Source organism: Cheilinus undulatus, linkage group 15 (genome assembly GCF_018320785.1).
Source record: "Cheilinus undulatus linkage group 15, ASM1832078v1, whole genome shotgun sequence".
Lineage (NCBI taxonomy): Eukaryota > Metazoa > Chordata > Actinopteri > Labriformes > Labridae > Cheilinus > Cheilinus undulatus.
Window position 1 is genome coordinate 33,447,321 of NC_054879.1, and position 27,616 is coordinate 33,474,936.

Below are 27,616 nucleotides of genomic sequence, written 5' to 3' on the forward strand. Positions count from 1 at the left end.
TTTTAAAGAATGTCTATTTCATGTGACTATCATTTTAGTTTAAAACAACATATTTTCCATTATTTCCATTGGCCCTTGTAAACGAGGGTACTACCACCATGTGACCGTAGTGCCTCTCAGAGATGTTTGCAAACGGACATGAAAAAAACAAAAGAAGAAGAGAGCAGTATGTTCAAGGGTGCCAAGAAACTCACTTTCCTTCTCCTAAGAAATGATCCATTTTTCCTGAACATTTATATCAATACTCCAATCTATTCAACTTAGCATTGTGAAGAGAAATAAAATGTTAATCAATTTGAAATAAAAAAAAACATTAAAAAAATTCAGAAGTACATCCAAGTCCATCTATTAATATATATATATTTTTTTAAGTTTCCAGTGACTTTAGAGATTAGTTTTACTTAAAATACACATCTATAGTTCTGACACTGTATCAGTGCAGAATTTTCCATGCTTTCAATCTCAACCCCCCCATAAACAAGCAATGCATTCCCACTCAGCATGCCTACATTTCTACCTCTACTATTAGAGGCACAGGTATAATCGCCATGCTTTGCACTATTTTGATGCAGTCATATAAAGCTAAAACTATAGCTACAGCTTGTTGATTTACACTTGTCAGGAGAAAAACATTCTTGCTAACAGGTTTTGCAGGCACGTGTAGATCATGGGGAACATCAGATAAACAGAAACCAAGTAAAGGGTTATTTGCAAGCTTCAGTTCACATCGTCGGTGTAATACTGAACAGTGTCGTTGCTAGAGATGCACCGATTGTGAAAATTAGGGACGAAACTGACATCAATGTTTAAAGTAAGAATTTAGCCAAATTCCATTGGTGAATCAGTTTTTTCATTTGTTCTGGGGGGAATTTCTCTATGACAACATTTTCTGTTGTGTTTTAGCATGATAACAAATCAAAGTTTGTTCAACGGTTGACTTCTTCTGCCCAGCAATAAATAAATGGATTTATCTTTCATCTTTGCATTGAATTGTTTGGACGCAACAAAGAAACATTGACTTCTGATACCTGTTCATGCCACAGTATTTGCTATCGGCAGATATCAGCAAAAAATGATGTGAAAACGATGCATCGGTGCATGCCTAGTATTTCCACAGCTTATTTTTCTCATGTCAAGCAGGCCTGGTTGGAAATATTCAACTAGTGAAAATGTAGAAGAGTAAATTTTTTATTGTCTTCTTTTGCATGCAAACGCACTTTTTTTTACATGTATGAGTATGCTGTTAAAAACACAACATTAATCAAGATGGCACAATATCAATCATTAAAAACCATTAAAAACACAACATTCACAAAATGAAAACTTAATCACACGTTTTGTTTTTTTTAGCTCACTGGTATGTGGGGGTCTTGTCAGCGTTGGCTTATCCTCAAGTCTAGCCACAGAAAAAATGCTATCTGAGCATCTGTAGTTTCTATTATACCTCAATGGCAGCACTGTAAAAGCATGTGTACAGGCAGATACACACACACATTCAAGAGCCAAGTCCCAGCTGACTTTGAATGCCTCCATACAAAGCCCATTGCTGTGGCAGCAGCGTATCAGATAAAGGAAGAAGTAAAGAAATGCCTCAGAACACAAATGTACTCGTTGCTGCAGTACTTCAACTTTTTAAGTGTTTGATCTATGCAGGAGCTGACAAGGCAGTTCATTCTTCTCCAAATATTTCCTGGTTTTATTTCGTCTTATGTTCAAATGATTCGCTGTGAAAGGTTGTTCTTTCTTCTCTGTGCGAGTAAACTACACAAAGAGATGTTTGATCTCTGAAATCCGATCTGTATTTCTAGCATTGTCTCCAGTTCCTACTGTGGCATCTTAAAGGTCAGGAGTGAAAGGCCATTTGATAACTACAGAAAGACCTTTTGGCTTTATTACACCGCCTTTCATCTCCTTTCCTGCAGAGGTTAAAACAAAGCATCGCATCCTTTGAAAAAGAAAGGATAAAATGGATCGCTTTGGAGCCTCCAGCCTTTTTTGTGTCACTGGGGGAAGTCTGGCATCCAGTGTGCAAGGAAAAAACTCTAGTGGGGTGTGTTTCTGAGAGTCTCCTCAGCCTCAATTAGCATATGTCCTCTCAACCTTCTCCCAAACCTCTCAATGAGGCCCTGAAATCCTATTGAGATATTATTACCTCTCAAACAGGGCATTACACAAAACATCCAACGCTCCTACAGGTGCACACAATCGCAGCTCAATGACACCCACTTCCCACTGAATATTCCTTTCTTTTTAATGGTAACCTTGGGAGACGGAGCAGCACCGGCGCAACACTTAACAGCCACTAGTCTGAGAAAAATGTTTTTGATATGCTTGTGTCATTTAATCATCCACATTCTGCCGAGGCTGTGCAGGACAATTTTGCAGGATATTAACTCCCAACTAAACCCTGGCTTGTATCATTTGTGGGGCCAGTCAAGCAGGAGTCCCAGGAGGTGCTGAGACTTCCTCCTCACAGTCGTAGTAATCTCAGCTTGAGTGGGCTCACACGCACACACGCATGCGGCGGCACACGGGGAGAGCACACAGCTAATAGACAGGTAGAATGAACCATAAAGGAATAAAGGAATCAGGAAATGTTAAGGCACTTTACTGACAGCCACAGCACTAAAAGGATGAGTGTATTTGTGATTTGGATGATCAGGTAACAACAATAATACAGCTTGTAATGTAGCACAGTAAGCAGTCACACTGGGTGATATTACTTCCTTTTTATTTCCATGCCAAAGCTACGCTGTACAACCTGATATATAATAGAATAAAAAAAGAGGAAACTAATTTCAAAAAGAAAAAAAAAATTAAAAGAAATAGTATTGTTAATCACCAGTTACTTGGCCATTTTTGGCAAGAAAATCATGATTAAATGATTACTGTGTCAAACTTGTTTATTCCATAGGTTTTGTTATTTGGTAAATGTTTCAGTGTTTGCTGTGAGATTTTGGACTTATAAATTCCTTTCATATATTCATTATCACATATCCAAACAAGTTCCTTTATCTGCGGTTGTTTTCATGTTAAAGCCTTTTATCTACCTATAAAAGCAGACCTGTATCCAAACAGGAAGTCACTTACACATCGATTAATACAGAAGAAAAATCCAAAACGACAAAAAACAATTTTGAATGCAAAATAGTGGAATTTTAAATGCCATAAAAGGATGCCAATTATTGCAATTAAGCATACCACATGTAAAATTCCACCAGCAGGGGGCTCTCAACCAAAACAATAAGACAATTTGATGAGTCCTGAAAAATGAAGCCAATGCGGAAGTGCAAAAAAAATGCAATGCCGCGAGTGTCCACTTGAGGCTGGCTGCAGGAAGTCATGTACACAACTCATGTTAAAAAGCCATTTTTACACTAGACATAAACTGGTGTACAGCCTGGTTCAAAAAACAGAGTCCGATCCATAGTCCGGTTGAGACAGTGATTTCAATATGGAAGCAGTTTGAGTCCGCCTATTTTAACCAAATGGCTGACGTCATACAGGCTTTGTCCAATTCTTTTGACAGTCCATGTTCCAGACCAGCGCTGTCCAGCTCCACTGTTTACTTCTTGCTTTGAACTTCCAAGTTCACAGGAGTGCAATTTTCAGTCACTGATTTTGCATATTTATGAGAAATCAGTGGGGAAAAAATGCTTGCACACTCTGGGACTGCTTCCAGCATGAACAAGGAAGTGCACTTTTAAGTGCATTTCTCTCTCATTCTGAGGAATTTATAAATAAAAACAAAACTTTGGTTTTCTGTTTAGTAATTACTAAACTTATGAGGTGCCGTTTTTATTGAACAGAGTCCTCAATTCAAAACAAGAAGTAGTATTAAGAGGGAGGCCATGGAGGTAGACAGTACTAAGCAGTGCTGGTCATAACTTGCTGCAAATACCAAGGGATAGGCATTTCCATGTTATGGAGGAAGTCTGGGTGATTGAACTCACAATCTATGGCAGCATCCTTAACAAGACGTCCAAATGAGAAAGTAGAAATCATCCATTTCTCTGACTTTGAAAACTTTAGGAAATGGTTGAGATACCGTAGGACCTCAATTTGAAATATATGCATCATATAAATGATCACGTTTTAAATTAATAAAGACATGTCAGTGGAAAAAGGAGTGCTTTTGATCTTAAACTAAATTCTGAGATTAATGGTGATGCAAGTTATTGATAGCCCTGATGATTAGGGTTTTTTTCACTCATTTATACTTACTTATTGCTTTTGTTTTGTTAAGAGCTTTAAGTTTGATAAATGTGTGCACTGCAGATTTTGTAAAATCAGTGAGTAATCACCCTTTACAACCATGTTCTCAATACCAATCAAAATAGTCATGATATTGTTTTTAACAAAATGCAGTAGTACTATATGTTATGTATATTTATTTTTCCCAAATACGTGATATAGATATTATTGGCATGATATCAGTATCATCAGATATTAGCTCAATAAATCAATTATTGTGTTAGTATATCAACACCTTCCTAAGATACCGTGGCCTAATGGCCTAAGACCAGCAGACCTACATCAGCCTTTTCTTTATTCATCATCATTTCTTACACTTTAAAGTGTTTAAAGGAGTGAAATACGGTAATTTGTTCATCCTCAAACTCCAAATTGTGCATTTTAAGGACGGACATTTTGTCTGAACTACGTTTAAATATCTCTATTGATATGAGTATTGGCTAAAATTACCTTGTAAAATTGGCAAATTAGATATCAACAAAAATTCAATCTCATGCATCCCTAACCTAAGTGTCAGTCATGGTGGTGAACCTTGGTGTCTATAAGTAACACTGGCAGAAAGTCGTTCTCTGAACCAGTAAATACTTTTCAACTAACCTCTAATCTAAAGCAGGCAATTCAATGACTGTTTACCTCACTAACTGAGTGGGAAACTTCACTCATGGTGCAAGAGTTTCCAACCATAAAACTGACTGTAAAACCAGGAACACGTGCTAAAGAATCTTTATAGTGATAACTGCACAACAGGCAACATCATAAGACATTTAAACACTGCTGCCTTTGACTTTTAGTCCAAAAAGCAAAATGCCCAAGAGCAAGCTGGGAAAAATCTGGAAATGAATAAACTTGCAAAGCAGATGGATTGGCTGTGTCCATAATCAGGTAAATCCATCTTGCAAAGCTCCAATCTGAAACGATTGTGCCAGATCTGAAAACAGACCAGACCACTCAGCGTCATTTGAGGAGAATGAGGCGGTAGCTACAGGTGGGGTTAAGTCTTACCGGGAGGCGGTTGCAATGGCGGCCATCGTGGTAGCGTTTAGCTCGGATGTAGCTCTAGTGTAGAAGCAGTTTTTAGAACTGGACCATATTTCTTTATCAAAAGCCACACTAAAATCTTCTCTAGGCAGAGATGTTTTTGCACTCCTCTCAATCGGCCTCGGCATGAGTTTTATCCACTGACAAGCCCCACTGTTCACAAACTTGTCAGTAAAAGCTCAGGATACTACTGGGGCTGCACATGCCTGACTACCTCATTTTGTCTTGTGACTCTGATTGGCCCACAATGAATGCAACAGACGGAACGTTCCTCCAATCATCTTCCTAGAGTTTTGTGAAAGATCCTGCCCTTCCCAAACACTGTGCATGGGAGATTTCCCAGATGAATGTGAAATCTATCCATGCAATGGATACAAGAAACAGTCTTTCTGGTGTGTCAGGTTAGCAAATTAAGGAATGATTGTCAAATTACTTGAGAACAATAATGAAAAATACCTAAATTGATCAAGTACGGTTTACTTAAACTAAAAATGTCTTCTGCTAACTCAGAAAATAGTGCTGAAATACCTATTTTGAATTTCCAAGCTCACACATCTCAGTTTTTTAACAAGCTTTTACTGTTCAGTCTTACAGTGTAGAGATTGAAGAGCATTCGTAAAAATGTCACTTTAACGTGATCCATTTGGACAGCTCACATTGCTTAATGGGGTAGGAAATTCATTTTTTCTGCTGTGGAAAAGACATGGTGGAAGATGTGATTCTATGCAAAATATATGAAGCCATTACGAGAGAAATGCATGAGTTTCAATAGTTGGAGAAAAGGGGGGGAGAAGTATTGCACTGCACGGAGGCGATCCCTATTCTTTAACTGGGGGAGCGTCTCACACACACACACAGACACACAATGCGAAAGACAGCAAAGGCAACTGATGAAAACCATTTTTGTTCCATCACAAAGAACTAGGTCACCCTCTCATAATTGTCAATCATGCAATAAATCTCTCTGTGGCACAAATGAATACGGCATTGGAAATGAGACAAAGCTTATTGGCATGCTATGTCAGCTTGACTCAATTCATCCTCCTTTTCACACAAGTCCATTCATATGTGAAGTTGTGCGAGGGTGTCTCTCTCTCTCTCTCCCTCTCTCTCTCACACACACACACATTCCCCCTCTCTCTCTCTCTCTCTCTCTCTCTGTCTCTCTCTCACTGAGCATCTCACACACTCCAGCACACGAGAAAACACACTCACCCGCTCCTAATGTGTAAGTTTCAGAGGGTTAATGTATGTGGACAAACCATCCCGCCGAGGGCTGCTTGATTATAATAACCATGTTTATTTCCATACAGAACACGTCTAAGTGTGTTTTCTGCGCTAGGGTGGAATTACAAGGGAGAAAGGCTGCTTATACTCAGCTTTCAAGGCGGATGAAGTTTAGAGGCTTAAAATCACAGATAAAATGATTCCCAGGTTGTCACAATGTTTGATACGTCAATGCTTCTTGATACCACGTGATTTAAAATGACACAGCCTCTGTTATCGTCGTGATATATTGTGCCAGAAAAGTGCCAAAGCTTTACAAAACTACATCTAATTCATAAGATGAGGCACAGGGGAGGGATGATAAATTTACAAGTGCCAAGAAACTTCTGCACTTTGTCTTAAGTTCTAGACAGCTATAATGGCACAGACTGATTTTAAACAGCTTAAAATCACAGATAAGTGACAGAAATTGCCACAAAGGTTGACAAAAAGTTGGATACTTTCATAAATTTTCAAGCCAAACTTTAACATTATAAATTCCTGTCACTTTGAATCATCCACAGTATTGAAAATAACCAAAGTCTGACAAAACTACATCTATTTTACAAAAAAGGTACATGGGAAAATAACTGTAAATTCAAAACTGCAAGAAAACTTCTGCATATTGTCTAAATTTCAGAAACTTTGCCTATGTATTAATGCAATTTAGACAATGTGCAGGGTTTACCTGCAACCTTTGGTCATTTATACAAAAAAATAACTCAAACTTGTGTGACTTAAATATTTATTTTACTGCTATGATACTGAATGAGGTATCAGTGTCTTTTCATTTTTACTAAACCCATTCTAAAGTAAGAAAAAAATGGTATTGTGACAACCTTAATTCCCATAAGCTTTGTTTTAATTTCCATACAGAACATGTCTAAGTGTGTTTTCTTTACTAGCGTGGGATTACATAAATAGAACTCAAGTGACATGCTGCTATCAGGGTATAATGGCATGCATATACAGATTTAAACAGCTTGTAATTAAAGAAAAATGAAAGAAATTCTCACTGTGGTATATCAAATGTTCAATATTCCACTACTTTTCACAACATGTTTAAAAATGCTAATATTTCGGTTTAATAAATGATCAGTAATATCAAAAACACATAAACTTTACAAAACTGCATCTATCTCATAAGACAAGTGCAGAGTAGGGGAGTTTCACATTTTAAATTGAAGGACAACTCCAGCTCTTTGTGTAAGTTGCACAAACTTTGCCTGTGTATTTGTGCAATTTCGTCACTTAAAACAACCAATTACCCATAAATCAGGTGTCAAGGACTTTTAATTTTGTTGCTGTTATTAAATTAGGTAACAGTGTTATTTGAATTTTACCAGTATCAAATTAGAGACTAAAAATCAGAAATTCTGACGACCTTTTTCCATACAAAACAAACATATATTGGTGTTTTATGCACTAAATAAAAATTTTGATACTTTTTGATAAGATCTTTCAAAATGATAAAACTTCTGTTTTCATCACTGATCAATAGCAGAAAGTACCCAAGCTTCCAAAAATTACACCTTTTGCATAAGACAGGTGCATAGGAGATGATTTATATGATTAAAAGTGAAAGAAAACCCCTGCCTTTTGTCTAAATCCAAGATACTGTCAGTGATATTTCTCATTGTAAGAAGTTGCATGGGTTGTGCATTCAACTCTGGTCATTAAAAACAAATACCCAATCCTGGGTGCCTGGGACTTTAATTTTTTGTCATGGAATCAATTAGGTACCTTGGATTTTTAGTAGTACCAGTGGAGATTTGATACTTTAATACTCTTTGATGATACATTTCAAAATCATAAAACTTCTCTTTTCATTACTGATCAATAGCATGAAAAGCACCCAAACTTCAAGTTGCCTAAAATTCAGGTTAGTAAGCAGCAATTTGGTTATTAAAAGCAAAACATTACCCAAATATGGGAGTCTAGAATTGACTTAGGTATCAGTGTTGTTATATTCTTTGGAGGTATCATATGCAAGATTAAAATCTGGTATTGTGAGAACAACAAACATTTTTTTTCCATATCTAAGTGTGTTTTCTGCACCAGGGTGGAATTACAAGAAAAAAACTGCACACTGTCCTTAAGGCCTAACCTCAAGGGCAAGAATCCCTTTCACTTATCTGAATTACACTGAAGTTGACAAAATGATTGGAACTTTGATACAATTTTGATTTTTTTCAATATGAGTACCGAAAAGTTCTGAAGCTTGAAAAAACTGAGCCTATTTCATAAGAGACATGCAGATGAAGGCAGTTATCTAAAAAAATTGCAAGAAAAGTCATGCCCATTGTTTAACTTGCACAATAATTCCTGCACAGGCACACTGCCAATATAGGTGGTGTAGAGGTTTTCCTGCACCAAAAAAACATATTGCCAAAGCGTACCCAGATTTCTGTTTTATCAAACAGGTATAAATATCATTCATTTTTTCCTAAATGGTTTCAGAGTTTAGAACCATAATTCTCACAAACCTTGCTTTATTGTTAAGTTTCTTGCTTAAAATCGAGTAAAAGTCAGTCCTCCTTACAACAGAGGTAAAATGAAGTCACTGAGCTGACTCCTGACTTTTTCTGCTCACCTCACAGCCTACACAGGTGTACAGTCCTCTGTTTCGTGCTATCTGATTGGCCAAGAGCATTGCCTTGACACAGCACTACAGCTCCATCCGCACAGGTTTGTGTCACGTCTCCGAGGACCCGACTGTCACTCTTTAAGAGGAGGGTAATAATAGCCGGGCGCCACAGCAAGTGGTGGCACAGGCGATTTTAAAGAAACATCAGGGAGACGGTGACATTTGAGTCTACGAGGAGAGAAACCCAAGCGCTGCAACCAATAAAGACTCCCACCAATATTCTCGCCAGGCTTAGAGGGAGCGACAACAGGAGCAGGAGCAGAGGGAGAGAGGCAGAGGGAGAGAGGCAGAGAGATGTCAGTGTTAGATGAAAATGTGTTGACCTGGTGATATTGATACCCTGCTCATAACCTCTACAGGTGTGCAGAGCCGTCAGGAAGCCGCTCTCTCTGGGTGTGGCTATCTCTGTGGATAACAGCCAAAATTGCAGACATTATCATTTTACAGTACAGTGCACGGGCTGCCTCGTTCACATTAAACTGCTGACAACTGAGAGGATCCTGGATTAATAGAGCGACTGTTCAAAGAATACATTCATACAGGGCAAGGGGGGTCTGTTTTTAACATTTGCATGCTTTTTCTTATTATTTTGATACACATTTTCAGAAATATAAGGCTTTTATCAGGTGATTGTGCCTTTTCTGTTAAACCGACTAATACCAATACAATCAGGTAGGTAAAATCTGTGTCATCCTTATGTTATCCTCTAAAATACACTCCTTTAAACAGGATTTATGTAAATTATTGTGGGCAAGTATGGGCAAGTTGTAAGAATCCTCCATCTCCATGTTTCTAATACTTTTAATCCATGACTTTTTATTCTTTTCTGCATTTTATTTGATCTTTGTTGCATTGCTGTTTTTTAAAGCACTTCCTCCACTTCTACAGTTCTATTAAAGTATTATTTTATAAGCACATAATAAGATTTAACAGAAACATTTATAGATAAGATAATAAAAAAGGTTCTTACTTGACAGACAGGGCAGAAGACTTTCTTAATTTTCTAATTAAAGAAATATCCATATGACAGTGACCTCAAGATTAATGGCTGCTTTAAAAAAGCAGATGAAGCAAGGTTATTAGAACTTTTTTTTATTTGAAAGACAGAACTGGAACAATCTCCGGTTTAGGGTCCAAAGATGTCACCTTAACCAATCATCATGATTTGGCCTATTAAAATAATCATTTAAGGGCACTAATTGAACAAAAATGTAAGAAAGTTGCTTTTTACATATAAATCATTATAAATCACGAACATGTCCAGTTCTGATGAGTATAAATCTGATAATATACCTTCATTCATTTATTGTTTTTGAGATCATTTTTTTCAGAGTCTGCAAAAGAAGACAAAAAGAGCCGCTGCAGCATCTAGCCTAAGAGCTCACTTTAAGCATGATGTTGCTTATAATTCAATGCAACAAATTGGCTGCATAAAGTGTTTCTGGTGTCTAAGTGAATTCAGACTTCACATAATAGCTGTGGGGCCGTTTTCTTCGTTTTTTTTTTTCCTCTCATCACCAGGCATTGACTGAGCAGATGCTTTGAACCACCATAGAATGTGCTGCTAGTCTCAAGTGTCATTAGCTTCAGGGCTTTTCCAGCTAGCGCCAGGTAAAGATTAGATAACAATCAGCCCCTTTAATAGATACTGTTGGAGGCACTGGAGCCGTTCCTGTGCCGCGCCGCCGTTCCATCAGAAGCTAACAACAGAAGAAGAGAGAGTGGAAAGCGATGTCATTTCCTCCCTGGTTTTCGTCTGTGTGACGTGCTGCTGAGAGCAGAGAGGAGCACAGCTGTTGTTAAATTACATGTAAGTGTTGGCTCAGACTAGTGTCAATGTGTCTGACTGAGTTTGGGAAAGTCTGGGGTAAATTTCAAATGACACACTACGGGTCTGGGTTTATCATACTGAGATATACTGCAATGTACTGAAAGCCTTTCAAAATAAACTTTGTATAGTAATTTTAATTATTACAGGTTATTGTTGTAACTTCCATTTTATACTACTTTGCCATGTTTTCAGTGCTTTAAGGCTACAGTTCCTTTTACCACAAAGATTTAAGTTTGTTAAGATAACATACGATAAGATATTCCTTTATTAGTCCCACAAAAGGAAATTCCAATTCCAATTTTTTTGATGTTTCAGAATTTTATGTACTTTTTATGCATTTGATCTATGCTATCACTGATTTACCTGCTTTTTTGCTGTTTTTATAACAGTGACAGACATAGCCCTGTCCTGGGTGATAAATCTATTCTATTGATCCACTGTATTTGTGGAAAATGTAGATTTTTCAAAAATTACACCTAGCTTCCTTGTTTCTCTCAGGGTTTTACCTGGTTGATAAGGGACAAATTGATCAGAGACGCCGTGTTGATAAGAGAAACATAACGATAATTTGTGTAATGTCTCATTAAGCAGATTGTGAACCACAAAAGAAGTTTCAGAATAAAGCCCAATCGACAAAATAAATCCTCTTAACCATTAAAAATGGGGTGATGTAGCCAATTTCTAACATGATTGTTCCCTTTCTACCTTACTGTTGAGTGGAAGGTTATTTGTGCAGGGCAAGGGATAAAACTAGGGCTGTCAAATTTTTTCATTTTTAAATTGCAATTTATCTCTAAAATTCTACAGAAAATCTACTTTTTCAGACAGTTTGAAATTCCACTATTTTGCATTTAATTTTCAACTGCGGATAGCTGACTTCCTGTTTGGATACAGACCTAGAACTCTGGGTAGATGGCATAAACCTTACCATGGAAAAAGGAACTTGTTATGGATACAAAAAAGGAAATAAAAGACCAAAACAATGACGGTGGTGGTGAGCGGTGGTGGACTTATGTTTTATCACTGTGACTGCAGGGAGACGCTGCAGTGGCTTAACCACAGTGTGCCGAAAGGAACAATAAGCACGTGATTAGGTGTAAAAAAACAAACAAACTATAAAGTATGGCCTTTAATTGCATTGGGATGAATGCATTTATGCTAAAAATCCTGATTCATAACATGGGTTAACTATATGTTGATATACACACATCACATCATACTTGTGTGATATCATTTATGTGAAAAGTTCTGGAAGCTACAGTCTTCTTCTACTGTCTTACTTTTGCTATCTGTTCCCAAGGTCTGTCTTGAGATGGGTAAAAGAAGTTTTGGATATGACGCTCTTGCAGCTTGGACTCTTCTGTAAAAATGTATGTCTTGGAGAGCTTGTCTCCAAGGAAGATGCTTTAGGTTATAGATGTTTTTGACTGATGACTTTCTGCATTTTGACTCAGGATTGAGTGTTTCTGTGATTGTAACTGCTCTGTCTTTTATGTTTGTATCTTTGTTAACTGAGCCGCTGCCTGTCTTGGTCAGGGCACTCTTATAACTGAAATTCTTAATCTCAATGAGGTTTTTCTGCTTAAATAGATTTTAATAAAGTGAGTGTATAATACAATATAGTATATTACTCCTCATGCTTCTTATAAGCCACAGGCTTGACATAATGCACTTTTTTAAAGATTTAATTTGAGAGTTTTATGTTTTAATTCTACGGAGGAGAATGTTGGATAACCAGAAGCAGGGATGAGAGAGAGGGGGAGAGACATGCAGAAAAGGAGCCACAGGCCAGACTTGAACCCTGGAGCTGCTACAAAGTGCACTTTTAAAGACATATTTACAGCTTACACTTCAACCCTAAAGGAGAATTTCATTTACATTCCTTTTAAATGTCATTAATAAAACACTTGTTATGAGTGAATTCTTTTACATTTTAAGCAGGGAAAAGAAAATAAATAAAATTGTGTTTGGTGTGAAAAATCTGAGATTTTAATTTTAGGCTACACTGCCCAGCCCTAATCTATCCTTGTGCAGTCTATATATGTGATCAATATGGCATAAAAAATTAGACTGCGTGTGGATCTGCTTCTATATTAGTGGTCTAAAAGAGAGGTTCCCTATCTATTCTGGGACTGGAGACCCCCACTGTCCCTTGAGGTTCATGCAAAGTTGGTCATAGCTGCGGACACTTCCCAATGGGCATTCTCAGCACTGGCACACACTCAGCATAAAAAGCATAGCATTATTGTATATGTTGATATACTGTAAGAAAGGCTTATACCAGATTACACAGATCTCTATGTGTAGAGTTACACTGAGTATACATGGTAAACTGAGTATCACTGAGGTGATGTCTTAAAAAGAGCAGCAGACTCCTAAATTATTGCCATCACGTGCAACCTCACGTTTATAGGTATATTTTTTACACATATCTCCTCATGACGATGTTTTTATTTCAATTTTATTAATTTCATTCACATATTTTGGCATTAAAAGGGGCAAATGTACTGTATAAAATAATTTATAAATTTTCTTTGTTGTTTTGAAGGCATCTCACGACCTCCCCTTTGTTGTCTCATGACCCCCTCAGGGATCTCGACCCCCACTTTGGGACAACCGGTCTAAAACATTCAATAACTAATTAGAAATACTGTCAAATTAAACTTGACTTTGCTTCTCATAATGCTTGCTTTTTTCTTTTAAGAAAACAGAAATTGAAGGGTGTTTCCTAACCTTCAGTTCAATAAGAACTGATGTTGTGGTATAATAACATGAGTGCGTTGCTTCACTGGATTCCAAAAGTACAAAGAGCTTTTTGTTGGATGGCATTCCTTTCTTAATATACTTCAATTATAAGGAGGAGTTTTTTTGTCTTGAGTGGAGAGCTCCGAAAACATCGACACTGGAGGAATAACATCTGCATGTTTACTCAGGAGAAGATTCATCCCTGATAGCCTCCACCGAAATGAAGAGGAGGGGGGGAGATAAAAACAAGTGGAGGAAATTTGTGGAATCCCATCTGAGATTGCTTCCCTGATGGATTCCTTTTCCTGTCAGCTCAGACGAGAAATGAAGCCGGGGAAAATTAACTCCTGATACAGTTACGCTGAATTAGACAGAGAGAGGAGGAAAAAAAAAACCCTACACACTTTTTAAGGATTCCAGCCTTGTCATTTTCAATTTTCTGCTCTTTGGACATGCTTGTATTCAGATTCCCCAACATCTATTCGCCATATCAATCCTAATTAGACAATCTGGGCCCACGAAGGATGGGAGCCGAGTTATTTGCATAATTTAATCATAAATACTCAGTGATACATATTTCCAAATGCATTTGTACAATTATCTTTTCATCCTTGGGGCAAAAGTATTAATATGATTAGGCAATAATTCTTTAAAAAAGGGGGGAAAATAGGAAACCAGCAAGTGTGCACTCTTTTTTAAACTCCAGCTTTGGGCTATATGAAAAATTAATTAATTTCTGAGGAAAATCAATTTCTCTATGTGACCATATTAGACAGAGCCAGAGAAGGGCCTGCATTCCTCGTCCAATCAGGAAATCTCATCTGCTCCCTCTAACTTCTGTCAGTAGTGTTTAACGTCCTGGTCCGAGCGTCTGTGACGTCCGCCGTGCTCCCTAAATGTGCTGTAATGTGAACAAGCCCGCGAGTGAAGACGAGCAAAGGGGGGGAGCTCCGAGAGGAGGACAGGCGGGGAGTGGAGGGGGGTGAGAGTGACCCAAAATCTATCGCTGGGCTGTCAGGCAATCAGTCTGGAGTGTGAAATCATCAGGTGGAATCAGTGTTAACAAATCGAGCTTAATACGTTAGATAAGTCATATTGACAGGTAGATACTTCTATTGTCTGTAAAAATCAAAGCTTTTAATGGTTAAAAACGTGGTAAAAATAGGTCACTGTAACACACTTGCACTGAGAAAAATGGATCCAAGCATAAGTAAATTTAACTTAATTTAATCTCTGAATCAACAATAAAAAAAACTAAGTTCCAAACTTTACATAAATACACTGATTTTTAAGTTTTTTCTTAAAAAACAAGACATTGTGAATTTTTCCTGAAAGAGAATAATTTTGTCAGTCTTATTAAGTTCTTGCAAATAACAAAACCTGATCTTGATATCTTTACTCAGTTCCATTCTGTATTTCAAAACTACAAAATACATTATCCATGAATCAACATCGCCTCTGGTGCATTGTGGGTATTTTAAATTAGTGAAAAAGAGCTTGTCTAACAATCAGCTGAGCTATTGACTGAGGACATGGCAGTATTGGTGGATAAGATTGGTAGAATTCAAATGTGGGAATAAGAAGCTTGAATTATCCAATGATGCCCTTGGGCAGAAGGTTTAAATGTTAAGACGTGCTTAAATGTGTTCATAATCAGTAGATACTGAAATTTCTGCCGTTATTTACAACTGATATTTGGATGTTAATATAAGCTTCAACTGTAAATTTGGTCATATATACTAATAAGTTTGTGGCGTTTAAGGCTAGACCAAGAGACCAATGTCAGCTCATCTTCATTCCTTACACCTGTGCGTCCTAAGGATTTAAATTTGTTTCTATCAACTTTAAAATGTGTTCAAATGACTGAAGTTTTAGGTCTGAAATAATTATTTAAATATCAGTATCGATATCAGTATCAGCTGAAATGAATCTGTAAATATCAGCATATCGGATATCTGCAAAAATCCTAAATTATGCATCCCAATCTGATAGGCTCAGTTATAAACCAAAATTAAAGAAATGTAAAAGTGCATTTAGATGCATTTTTACCAGTAAAATAAAGATATATCTAATGAATTCCTCCAGTTGGAGGGAAACAAAAATTAAGAGTTTGCATAAAATTACATGCGTTTTAAAATTTTAAAAAGTTATTTACACAAAGACTAGTTTTGTTTTAACAACTTTAAAAAATTACATTAATGTTACTTACATTTTTTTGGTAGTTTAGACGAAGATTATTCTGTCTAATCTACAAAAACATGTACTGATGTACGCTGATGATATGGTAGTCTATATATCTGTGTTCACTGTAGGTGAAGAAGCCCAGGGGATTTCAGAACATTCCTATTTTTACATAAATATTAATATACCATTTGGCTTTTATTTTTCTTTCTCCATGTTTTCTGTCTTGTTCTGTTTACACGTCTTTGCCCAACTAGCATGATCATCCAAAGGAGGATGACACTCTTGTGCATTTATGCTCTCTACTAATGGATAAAGAACACCTCCCCTTTTTACACTTGTTAATGGTGCATGGTCGTTGTATGGACTCTTAAACCCATGGACTGCCCTCAAAGACTGAAAATGTTCCGTGTTATCTGCTGAGGAAAAAAAAAGAAATCTGCAAAAAGTTGACTTGATTTTTTAAGTAGATCTGGCTGCACATTTTTATCAGTGTATCAATGCAAAGACCTGATGTCAATGTGTGATTGGAAGCAAGAATTAATTAGTAATTCAATTGCTGTTGCGGAGCCAGTAAAGGCATGCAAATAAGATAGGAGCTTGGACAACTAATGCATCCAACAGGCAAATTAACAATACAGGCCTCTTTGCCATGCAAATAGCCTCTAAATCCACAAAATGACATTAGACAGTGTCAAACAAAGCCTCTTTAACAAGTAAAATCTGTGGTTTCTGTACTCTTGGCTCAGCTTCGCCGTAGAAAAATGAAGAAAATTAATGTTACTTTTCCCCGCTTGAGCTTATCTGTGGATTTTTCTTAAGAAATGTTTTAATTTGTGCTTGTTCCAGCTGAATGAGTGTCAAGTCAATAAAGCAATTCTGATTTTCAAGGAGACTATTTGTTTGCATAAAAACACCTTGCCGCCATCTGCCAACTGCACAGTTGACTTGAGCACATGTACTGTACCTAATCAAATTTAGCAGAGCCCCACTGAAGGATTAAAAAGTGGAGGAGAAAAAAAAGAGCGAAAAACGCTTTTTTCCCCTAAGATAAAGAAACAACACACAATATGAGAGCCAATTTGACTTTCAAGAAAGTACTTGAATAGATTTGGATTTTAAACAGCTTTGTATACTACTCTCTTTCTCTCTCTCTCTCTCTTCCTCTCTCTAATCAGGCATCTGTCACTCTGTTTTTGAAGTTATTATCGCCCAAGCTCCCTCTTGGATGTGGTTGCTGGGTGACGGGTATCTTAGCACCCACTCTGACTGGGAATGATTTGAATGGAATCCAGAAATCTCCCCTGAGTACCTGTAAACACATCCGTGCCTTGTAGAAAACAAATATATTATAAGAGAGCTCAGCGGAGGAGAGGAGGGAGAGAGACAAGCTGGCACCCTCGGTGGCAGCTCACACTGAGCGCTAAACAAAACAATTACCGTCATTTGCAAATATGTGTGTTTAGGCATAAACACTCTTGAAATGGGGGGAACAAGAGAGGTGATAGCTCTCATAGCACTCTCTGTCACATCAGTATCAATTAAATATCTGTTCGGGAGAAAAAAGTCGTTTCACTGCGACCTGTCACTTGTAACATTTCTGAGGCAGGTCTGTTTGACTGAAGCGAGCCGGGGAAAATCTATTTAAGAAGGGCATGTAAGTGAAAAGCCGTCCCATTCCCAGTGGTGGGACATTGTCTGGGGCGTGTGGTTAACCTTCAAGGGTAGACAATGATTGTCAATTAACTGCTGCATTTCTGCACCCCAGCATCGGATAGCCAGCCTCCACAAAGCAGACCAATGAGAGATATGCGATATCTCCACGCACCCCCCTCCTCCTCCTCCTTGTGTTATAATAACCTTTCAGAGAGTTCAAGTGTCACACAGCAATAAGAACCTTTTCCATCCCACCACGGGGAAAATGAAAAGGAAAACAAGTAGCTGGAACAGAGGGCTCCTGGAGGGCCAGAGTCATAATGTAGGGAGGGGGGAGATTACTGAACCTGGATCAGTCTGGGAGCAAGAGCCAACACTGCTAATCTGGCACGAGAGTCCTTAAGAAAATGAAGAGGTCAAGAATGAGTATATTTCTAGTGTCTTAAAAGAAGAATAATTGCTTAAACACCGTGGCAGGTATTCTCCTTGGAGAATCAAACATAAAAGAATAAAAAAAACTCCTCCTTCACATTTCTGACCGACACTGCTTTTCAAAAAGTGTTCTGCTAAAGTAAGCATGGTAGGGAACAATTTGGTTGGAGCTTGTTTGTGTCCACATCAAAACTAAAGCAGCGGGACGTAGCGGTGGCTCTGTGATGCTATTCACATTCACACTGTGTGCAAAATGAGAGTAGTGTTGTTTTAACACAATAGACCGTGGGAGGGAAAAAAACAGCATGTGAAATAGTACGAGCCATTGTACAGGAGTATTATTCACTTCATTGTTACCCCTCTGCCACTGTATAAAAAGAGTAGTGACATTGTAGTAATAGGGCGAGATGAAAGGCTAAAGTATCTCAGGCAGCAGGCTGTTGTTGTGTAACCTGAGCGGGGTTAAACTGGTGAACTCAGATACTTTTTAGCTGACAGAAAAGTCGCTGCAAAAAAATGGGAGTTGGACTCGAAGAGAAGAGGGGAGCTGCTTTTCACCTACAGGCCAAGCTGTGTCCTCTTCACTCACACTGATCATTTTGTCAGCAGCGATTCAACGACAGGCGCTGTAAAGCACACATCCCTGCAAATAAAATCAACTCTTTCTAAGTAACAGAAGCCTTTTATCCAGCGGATGCCTCCCCGTTCCATGATGTAATTCTCCAAATGGGGCAGGCAGGCGGGCAGGCCGGGTCTGAGTGATTGATTTCAGCCCAGCACCGGGAGTACCTGGCTGCTTTCAGAGACAATTACAGTCCTGTCCATGTGCCCGTAATAGCCCAGCACTTTAGCGTCATTAAAGCGACGCGAGGCACTGCATTATCCTTTAACCCCATCGCTGGCCATCCCCCCATTGACAACCCGGAGAGTTCAACCACGTACTTTGTCACCTGAAGCCCCACGCCAGGCTTGAGAGGAGGATCACCGCTCTGTGTGGCTTTCTCTACAGAGAGAGAGAGAGAGAGAGGAAGGGGGGGGGGGTGTCTGCTCCCTAGATGCTTTATGTAAATGATGCTTAAGCACCAAAGTGCACAGGTGAGTTGTTGAGACAAATGCTGCTGCGTTGGAAATGTATGGAAGTTGAGCACAGGCCAAAAATTGGATGTAGAAGTGTGAAGCTGACTGTTAAAAAAATTCAAGAGTGGCTTGTTTGATGCATGTTAAGTTTACTTAAAATTTAAATAATTTACCGTAAAAAAAATTTAAATTCTCTTGATATATTAAGAATAAATTCACTGCTTGAGCGGTTGCAGCAAAAATTTTAATTTAATTAATTTTTTCATTTTCTGATCATGCTTGTTTGCACCATTTGCAGGTACAGCGTGCATTAAGGGTCAAAAAGTGTTAAAGCTGAGCAAAAACAACAGCATAAATGTTGCATAAATTGCATCAAAAAATCTGTTTGCATCAAAAACCTGCATACCAGTGTGTAAGACTTTTTCACAAGAGGGCATATTCCAAAATAACTCGCAAAATATTTTTTTTAAATTCACGGTCTGCTTTTAAAAATTGAGATAACAAAGTGGCATTAAGGGTTTATTGCTATTCCCTACTGATGTGAGCCTTTCCATCAAATTTGCATTTCCAGCTCATTTCTGGGTAGCAGATCAATATGGAATCAATCATAGTGACAGGTAAGATGGTAAATTTGACCAGGCTGAACCATCCTGTGAGACTGAGCGATACATCAAAGCTGGGAGCAACAGGACAGCAAAAAATGACTTATAATCAAATATTGATCACCACTTAAATCATGCCATATTAAAGCAAATAAAACCTGAAATAAAAACGAAAACAAAAGTGTTTATTCCTACCAGTGTGGCTGTTTATCTCTAAGAGTTTTATAGGGATTTCTTCTTTAACAAATTCTTTAACAGAAATCAAGGATGTCTAGTTATTTCTCCAAGTGTGTGTGACAATTATCCACAGCAGTAGAAGTGAGAAAAAAGTGCTGTCCTGCACTCTTTCTCCACGGCAGCCAGCCTCCTTAAGAAAAATGAAAGCTCTTCAAACTAGTAAAAGAATTAATAAAATGTCATCTATTTTTTTTAATCTGGTTTGTCTTGTTTACCTTTAAAATCAAAGTTACCATGATTGAAATAGTAACATCACCCCTGTGGCAAGGGTGTTAAACAAGGCAAAACCTACTTTTATAAAAGTGTATTAAAATTAAGCTCAAAGTTTCCACTAATTTAAACGACAATTTGAAGTCATGCCTTGGCTCTTGTTTCTGGAATTTTCTTTGCCCTGGCACCTGAAGTTTGTTATGAAACTCAGCTGAAGTGGAGTCACCATTATCGATTCATTTGTTGTGAGGCAGACAGGCTATCCATCATGGCACAGCTTCGCCCTGCACGTGTTAAAAACTTTCACTCCAACTTTTCTGTGATGTCGCGCGCCGGCCTCTCCTCTCCTCTCCTCTCCTCATCCTGCAGACAACTCTAAATCCCACTCTCACGCTTATTCTCCCACTTTGGCAGCAGATTATTAAATTCGCCTGATAAGTTAATCACATCGCATGAACCACTTGTTTCTCAGAGGAAAAATGTCTCCCCCTTCCTTGTACCCGCGCCTTTACGCACGGCTCTCAGTGCAGACATTTAAACACAAAAAAAAGGCTCGTCACTAACCTCGCGTTGGTGCAGTCGTTGTAGAGTGTCTCGAAGTCTTTTCTGGAGATGAGTTTGCAGCGGTTCACCCCGGGTTGGATGGCGCCGAGCCCTCTGAGGATGCGGACCTGCTCCACATTGCACACCACCGGCGTGATCTCCAGCCGCTTCAGCTTGGTGTAGACCGTGTGCAGTCCGCCGACCAGGTGCTTCAGGAACAGGTCGAAAGCCTGAGGAAGGCAGATGAGCTCGCAGCCGTCCACGGTGAACGAGGCCACTTTGGCACCGCGCAGCTCGACCATCTTGCACTCGTTATTTTGCGGTATGTTTTCAACAGGCGACGGGGTCGAGTACACGGGTTTGCTGGGGGGAAGCGCCGCAGACGGGATGCCCGGGCTGCCGGTGGCGAGGAGCTCTGATCTGAACAGGTTCTGTGCGGGTCCGGATGGGGGGGCCAGGGATGGAGACGGTGATGAAGTTGTCGACGGCGGCGACGTGGTCGCGGAGGGAGTCGAGATCGTAGGCGGCGGAACCAGAGGAGTTGGTGGGATCAGAGCAGCCGGTACGGCCATGGTCACCTACAGGAGGGGAAGAGAGTAAGCCGAAGTTCAAAGTAGAAAACCCAGCCTGCCGAGACACCCCCAAATGAAAGAATCCAACAGAGTTTAGCTCCTCAGATAAGTTAGGAAGTAGAAAGAGCAGCCGTGCAGAGTGAGGCTGTTGTTTTGGGGGGGCTGAGCGGCGGGACAATGATCAAAGATAGGAGGAGGAATGACAGGAGGAAAATGAGCTGAAAAGTGCAGCTCCGCTCTGTGGATGAGTTGTTGTTGTCACACGGTACAGAGAGGGAGGAGCTAGGGGACAGTGGAAGCCTTTGAAGAGCAGATAACTGGGCTCCGGCTACCACTCCAATGTCTCAGGTCTGCTTAAATGTTGCATTGTTTATTCCAATTAAAAGACATCCACTTAGATCACATCAGAACGATGTAAAAATGGACATGTTTTATTTATGTGCTCAAAAATATGCACTCTTTAGTTATTTCGTGCTCTAATTACACTTCAACAGCCACAGATAACACCTACTATAACAAAAATCATGCACAAGCAGCCTTTGAGCATGTTAGTGGTCTTATTAAAAGAAGATCACTCTCTCTAAGGCACTTTGTGTCTACTTTTTATGGATTAAAAGTCAGTTGAAAACTTTATTTTTCCACCATTCATGCTTGGTTTTACTGCAATGTATGAAACCTATGAATATAAGTATAAACAATACAAAACATTGTTATTTTAATGACATCAGTATGACTGAAAAGTACCAACATTGTTAAAAACTACACCTCATGAGACGTATGCATATGGAATAATAGAGAGCCAAATGAACTGAACAGGAATGAATCCATCAAAAATTGCAGGGAAACTCCTGCAATGAGATGTTGCCAATGTTTTTGTGCAATTTAGACCCTGTAGGGCATTTTCCCCGCAATATATGATCATCAAAAAACAACATCAGCTAATAAAGTATCATTATCATCTGATGTATACTTCTATCAAAGTTTAAAATTGTAAACAGGGCATTGCTATATTGTCATCAATGTAAGGTTGACTACATTTAACACTCTGATACTTTTATGTCTGTTGAAAACAGTCTAATCTGTTACAACTAATGGTGCCAAAAATAAATCATTTGCAGGCAAATTCTACCCATAATCTTAATTGCAAAAATTTTTTGGCAGTGTAAGCATTTGTGCAATTTTCTGCATTCTCTTTTATTTTGATGATAGTGTTATTGAAAAGCACAAAAACTTTCAAAACTACCTTTTATAAGCGTACATATACGGGAAAAACAACTAGAACATTGCAGGAAAACCCCTACACACTGATTAGACTGAACAAAAACCTTGGCAAAATTTGGGACTATTATAATAGGCAAACTCCGCCCACTGTCTTCATTGCAAAAAAAATGGCTATGTGCGCAATGAAGACAGATTACAAGATTAAAATTTATTTCAGAATAAAATCAGTTACTGACCCAATAAGTGGCCACTTAGGACTTCACATTTTGTTGCTGTCATGAAAACAGGTTCACTTATGACTTAGTTTTACTAGTATCATATCAAAGTTTTCAATTCTGGCGTTGTGACAACTCTACTGCAGCTTTTACTGCGATGTAAGGTTGTCTTTAGCTTTAATATTTCAATCCTTTTTTAATACCAATTGCTAAAACAACTCAATGTGTTATCTAAAGACTGATAGTATCAAAAGTACATAAAAAGATGTATTTCATGGCACAGGTGTATAAGAGAGGAACAAATCCAGAAACAATTGCAGGAAAACTCTGACCTCTGTCTAGCTTGCACAAAACATTGGCAATGTATGTAATCATGGGAAAGACAGCGTGCAAGACTTTCCTGGCAATATTTTAGATTAAAATCCATGAATGACCCAATACTGGTCACTTAGGACTTCACATTTTACTGTCATCATAACAGGAATGGTTATCATTTTAGTTCTACTACTATCATATCAAGTTTTGAATACTTGAATTTACAACAACGCTTCTGCAACTTTGACTGCAATGTATGTTTTTCTATATTCTTAAAATATTTCTTAAACAGTTTAATACATTTTTTAAGATCTAGATCCAGATCTAGAAACAAATCCATGAAAAAACAGGCAAACTCTACTGTCTTAATTGCACAAAAACATTCACAATATATTTCTGTGTGTGTTTCAGACAGTATGCAGGATTTTCCTGGCAATATGCTGAATTAAAATCAATAGATGACCCAATACTGGTCACTTAGGATAACAGGGAGGTTAGTCATTTTAGTGTTAATAGACTCTTTTCAAAGTTTTAAATTCTAGTATTGTTAACAACACAGCTGCAACTTTTACTGCAATGTAATGTTCATTTTTTTACTACTTTCTTACTTTCTCAATACATGTTTGAAGCAATTCAATCTGTCTTTTAATGATCAATAGCACTGAAAAGTACAAACATTTTATAAACTTCATCTACTTTATAACAAGTGCATATGATAGTAACATATTCAGCAAAATTCAAGGCAAGCTCTGCATGCTTTCTAAACTGCACATTAACACTAGATACCTTGCTTCAGTTTGTATTCAATTTAAACAGCGTGCAGGAGTTTGCCTGCAGTTTTGATCATAGAAAACAAGAAATTAAATGTTGTTAATACCTAAAACATTAGTTCTGGGAACACATTATAAAGTTTAAGAATGAACAAAGAAAGATTTGAGTCCTTAAAATACTGCAAGATTACAGGACTAAGAAACAACTACAGCTGTGGTAGGTTTGTTGGTCCTGCTTAAAACTCTACAAACTTAATCATACATACGGTGGTTATTTACATGCTGGCAGTTACAGCTGCTATATCTGTTAAAGCAGTGATTTCAACACAATGGAAAAGTATTGAAATGTAGCACAAAGACAGATGTATAGAAGAGGAATGAATCCATCAAAAATTGGAGACAAACTCTCAACATTCTCTTAATTGCACAAACAACTAGAAATGGCTCTGCAGTTTTGTGCAATGTAGACAGTGTGCAGGAGTTGCCCTGCAATGTTGATAGTACAAAACAAGAAACTGTCCAATATTGAGTGCCCAGGCGATTCTGCAAAGTGTCCTTGTAAATGGTTCATTCTGTCATAATAAAAGGTGCACAGGTAGTGAAAAAAGGAGAGTTTGTCTCCTCTCTTATTAACTTGTTTGCACAGCTTTGAGTGTGGTGTGTTAGCATGACACAACATAAAGCAGCACTTGTTTTTATGGGTGAAGCAAATGATAACAACACTGTTATAGAGTAAACATATTCATAGCTACTTGTATTATATAATTAAAAAATCTGTAAGTTATATCATCCTACCTGTAGAGTTGTTTTACCTTTATTGTCTATTTTGAGTTCAACAAATATGATTAACTTTATGTGAACAGAGCAGAACTGGTCAGGAAGTGAGCATGTCAGACAATGTGTACCATGGGAACTGTGGTAAAAGTGTTACTGAACTCAGACGTTCTGTTCATGAAGAACCACTCCTTAAAACCTTTGCAATAGTAGAGCTGTGTTGACAAAATAAGGGTTTAAAACAGTGGCAAATACCGTACTAAATACCACTGCAATAACACATTAAACCTCACAGAAATAACATTGACAATGGAGATTATTACTGTTGACTTTTTGGGTGTCTTGTAAAGTGATGCAGTGTCAACTCCAGCCACTGTACACATACAGTTCAGCATAAATCCCAGACCTTTGAGCAGAATGTTCATTGGTTATGCTATTTTGTGATGCAGAGCACTGAGGAGAGCTTTACCGACAACAACATGAACTCTGAAACTTTGTCTCATTCTCAGACAGCACAGGAAGGAGGGATAAAGGCTGAGAGGGATGAAATGCAGCTCTGGTAGAGGGAAGGGTCAAGTCCATGTACAGTAAGCATTCATATGGAGTTAGACACAAATTAGTATGAATTACTGGACCTTTCTATGCCTATTTAGGATGTATGTGCAATATTTAAAATCAAATCTAAGAATTTTGAAGACATTTTTCTATTGCTAATCAAACAAAATTAAGACCATTTTGCATCATTTAGCATTAGAGCTTTTCAGACTTCCCTGCCAATCTTTCCCACTCATTTTTATCTTAAGGTCTAATTCCCTTAAAGGTGCATTTCTTCATCTTGTCTGTCTCTCTTCTTTCCATGTTTGTGAGCATGCTGGCCTGCCTTAAATGCCATGAGCTGTCACAAGAAGTGCTAACTTTGTCAACTAAAACAAGTGATGCATTATATTGGATTTTTGCAATACTAGATATGCCAATGTAGATTCATTTTAGCTGATATTGATATTAACACCAGTATGGAAATGTAGCTCAGGCCTAAAACTTGAGTCCTTACAACACACCTTAAGTTTAAGGAATGAAGATGAACAAAGAAAAGACTTCAGCTGCGTAGGTCATCCCTAAAACTCCACAAACTTCTCTACACAGCCAATATGGACCAGTAGTTACAGCTGATATATCTATTCCAAATATCAGCAGAATGTTTTTATCTGCCGATATGGATGGTTAACTTTTTAAGATGATATCTGCTGCTACTGATATGTTGGTATTATTGAGCATCCCTTACTTAAACTATGACTAAAAGTGTTCATCTTCTCCTATGGCTTTAGTTCCACTCTCCACAGTCCACTCCTGCATTGAACGCAATATTATTGGCTAGATGTCAGGAGCACCAGCCAATCAAAAGGTATGCCTGGGTGCCCCTGACACAGTGAGCACACGCAGATAGAGTGGGCTAAACTGTTTATTTTATTTTATTTTGTGTGGTCATGCAATTTCACTTTCGCCCCATCAAGTACATTGCACATCATAATAAATGCATATCAGTTTCAAACATCAGTTGTCAGTCTCATGATCTACTGATAATCGGTATCAACCATTATTGGTTGACCTCTATTTAAAATAGCTCCCAAAATTAACACTGCACCAGAACAAGCAAATCCACTAAAAGAATAATACAAATGTCATGCATTGTTAACCAGACAGTGTAGATTAAATCAAGTCTTCAGACATGGTTCAATCAAAACCAAAACCTAACATTTAAGACCACTCAAAAGTAAAGGGATAAGACTTTCAATTTTAAAAATCAGCTTATTTACATGCTGTAAAGGTCTACAGGCACCCTGTTTGTTAATAAAAAAAAAAAAATCTGTTTTTGATAGAGATGCACAATATTGGATACTGCCAATATTCAATATGCCAATATTCCAAACTCAATCTAGATAATACAGACACCAATACATGCACACCTATTTTATTGTGAAAAAATAGAAAGTTTCTCCAGTGCAAAGAGAGGCTGAATCAAGTGGAGGAGCAGGGACGTAGACAGTCTGGTAGTTGTTGTACATTTAGGGCCCCCCGTGGGCCACCTTAAGTGTGTGTTACCCTGGGCAACCAACTATACTTGAAGGTAAATTCTTAGATTTTAGCTGAAATGTATGGCTGCTGCAACGGTTGTAAATATTGGCATAAAATTTTCATGCAAAAATCTGCTGAATAATGCAGATAATACTGTGCATCCTTTGTTTTTGAGAAAAGTGCATCGCAACGTTCAGGCTAATTCAAATAAGAAAGACATTTTGTAGATTGCAACCTTTTAAAATCAGGACTAAGGTTTGTTGGAATTCATGAGTGAAACATGCTAAATTTGTATGTGTTGTTTAAGGCATGGCAATAAATCAAAAGTAAACATACTGAACTATTTGTATGCTTGTAGCCCAGACTTAATAAAGTGACATTCAATCATAGTTTTCAGTCAGCAAAAATGTATTTTTAGCTTGATTTAACCTTAAAAAGAGCAGCGGATCTTGAGACAGATCTTAAAGTTTGACGAGCAACTCTGTGAGTTTGACTTTTGCTTTGCACAGCTTTCATCAGAAGTGTAAATTTACCTCTTATTGTCCTGGAATTAGCTTCATTTTTGAGTGCATCAGCACTTGCCATGTGCTCTCATTAAAGGAAAGAGTGCTCCCTATCAAAGCCTCCATTTTTCTTAATATTCACTGTACTTTTGTGGTCCCGTTGTGTCAGATCAGCTTTAAGATAAGCAGTTTGCCTTTTCAAAATTATCATTCAGGGAAAGAGGTAGCTTGTAGTGTAAAATCAATAGCTGCTTAAAATTCATTGCAAGGCAATCCATTTGCCCTTTATGTTGCTAACCTTTCACTTAAATATGCACCATATTAAGATTTCATTATATACAATGAATGTCACAACAGTTTGCCCACTATTTCTCTTGTTTGCATGGGTTAACGGCGAATCATTGTGCCTGTAATGTCTGAAAAATGACTTTCATTAACATTATGCAGGAAAAAG

At 38.0% G+C, this 27,616-nt stretch overlaps 1 protein-coding gene across 8 annotated transcripts in view; it reads right to left on the reverse strand.

Annotated features, from left to right (window-relative positions):
- The window catches only part of dachd (dachshund d), a 226,498-nt gene that overhangs the window by 157,260 nt on the left and 41,622 nt on the right, over positions 1-27,616 (reverse strand). For all 8 annotated transcript variants that reach the window (XM_041806707.1, XM_041806705.1, XM_041806710.1 and 5 more), the window contains exon 5: positions 20,741-21,297. In XM_041806707.1, coding sequence (XP_041662641.1) covers positions 20,741-21,297 — 557 coding nt within the window. The remainder of the gene's footprint in view (positions 1-20,740; positions 21,298-27,616) is intronic.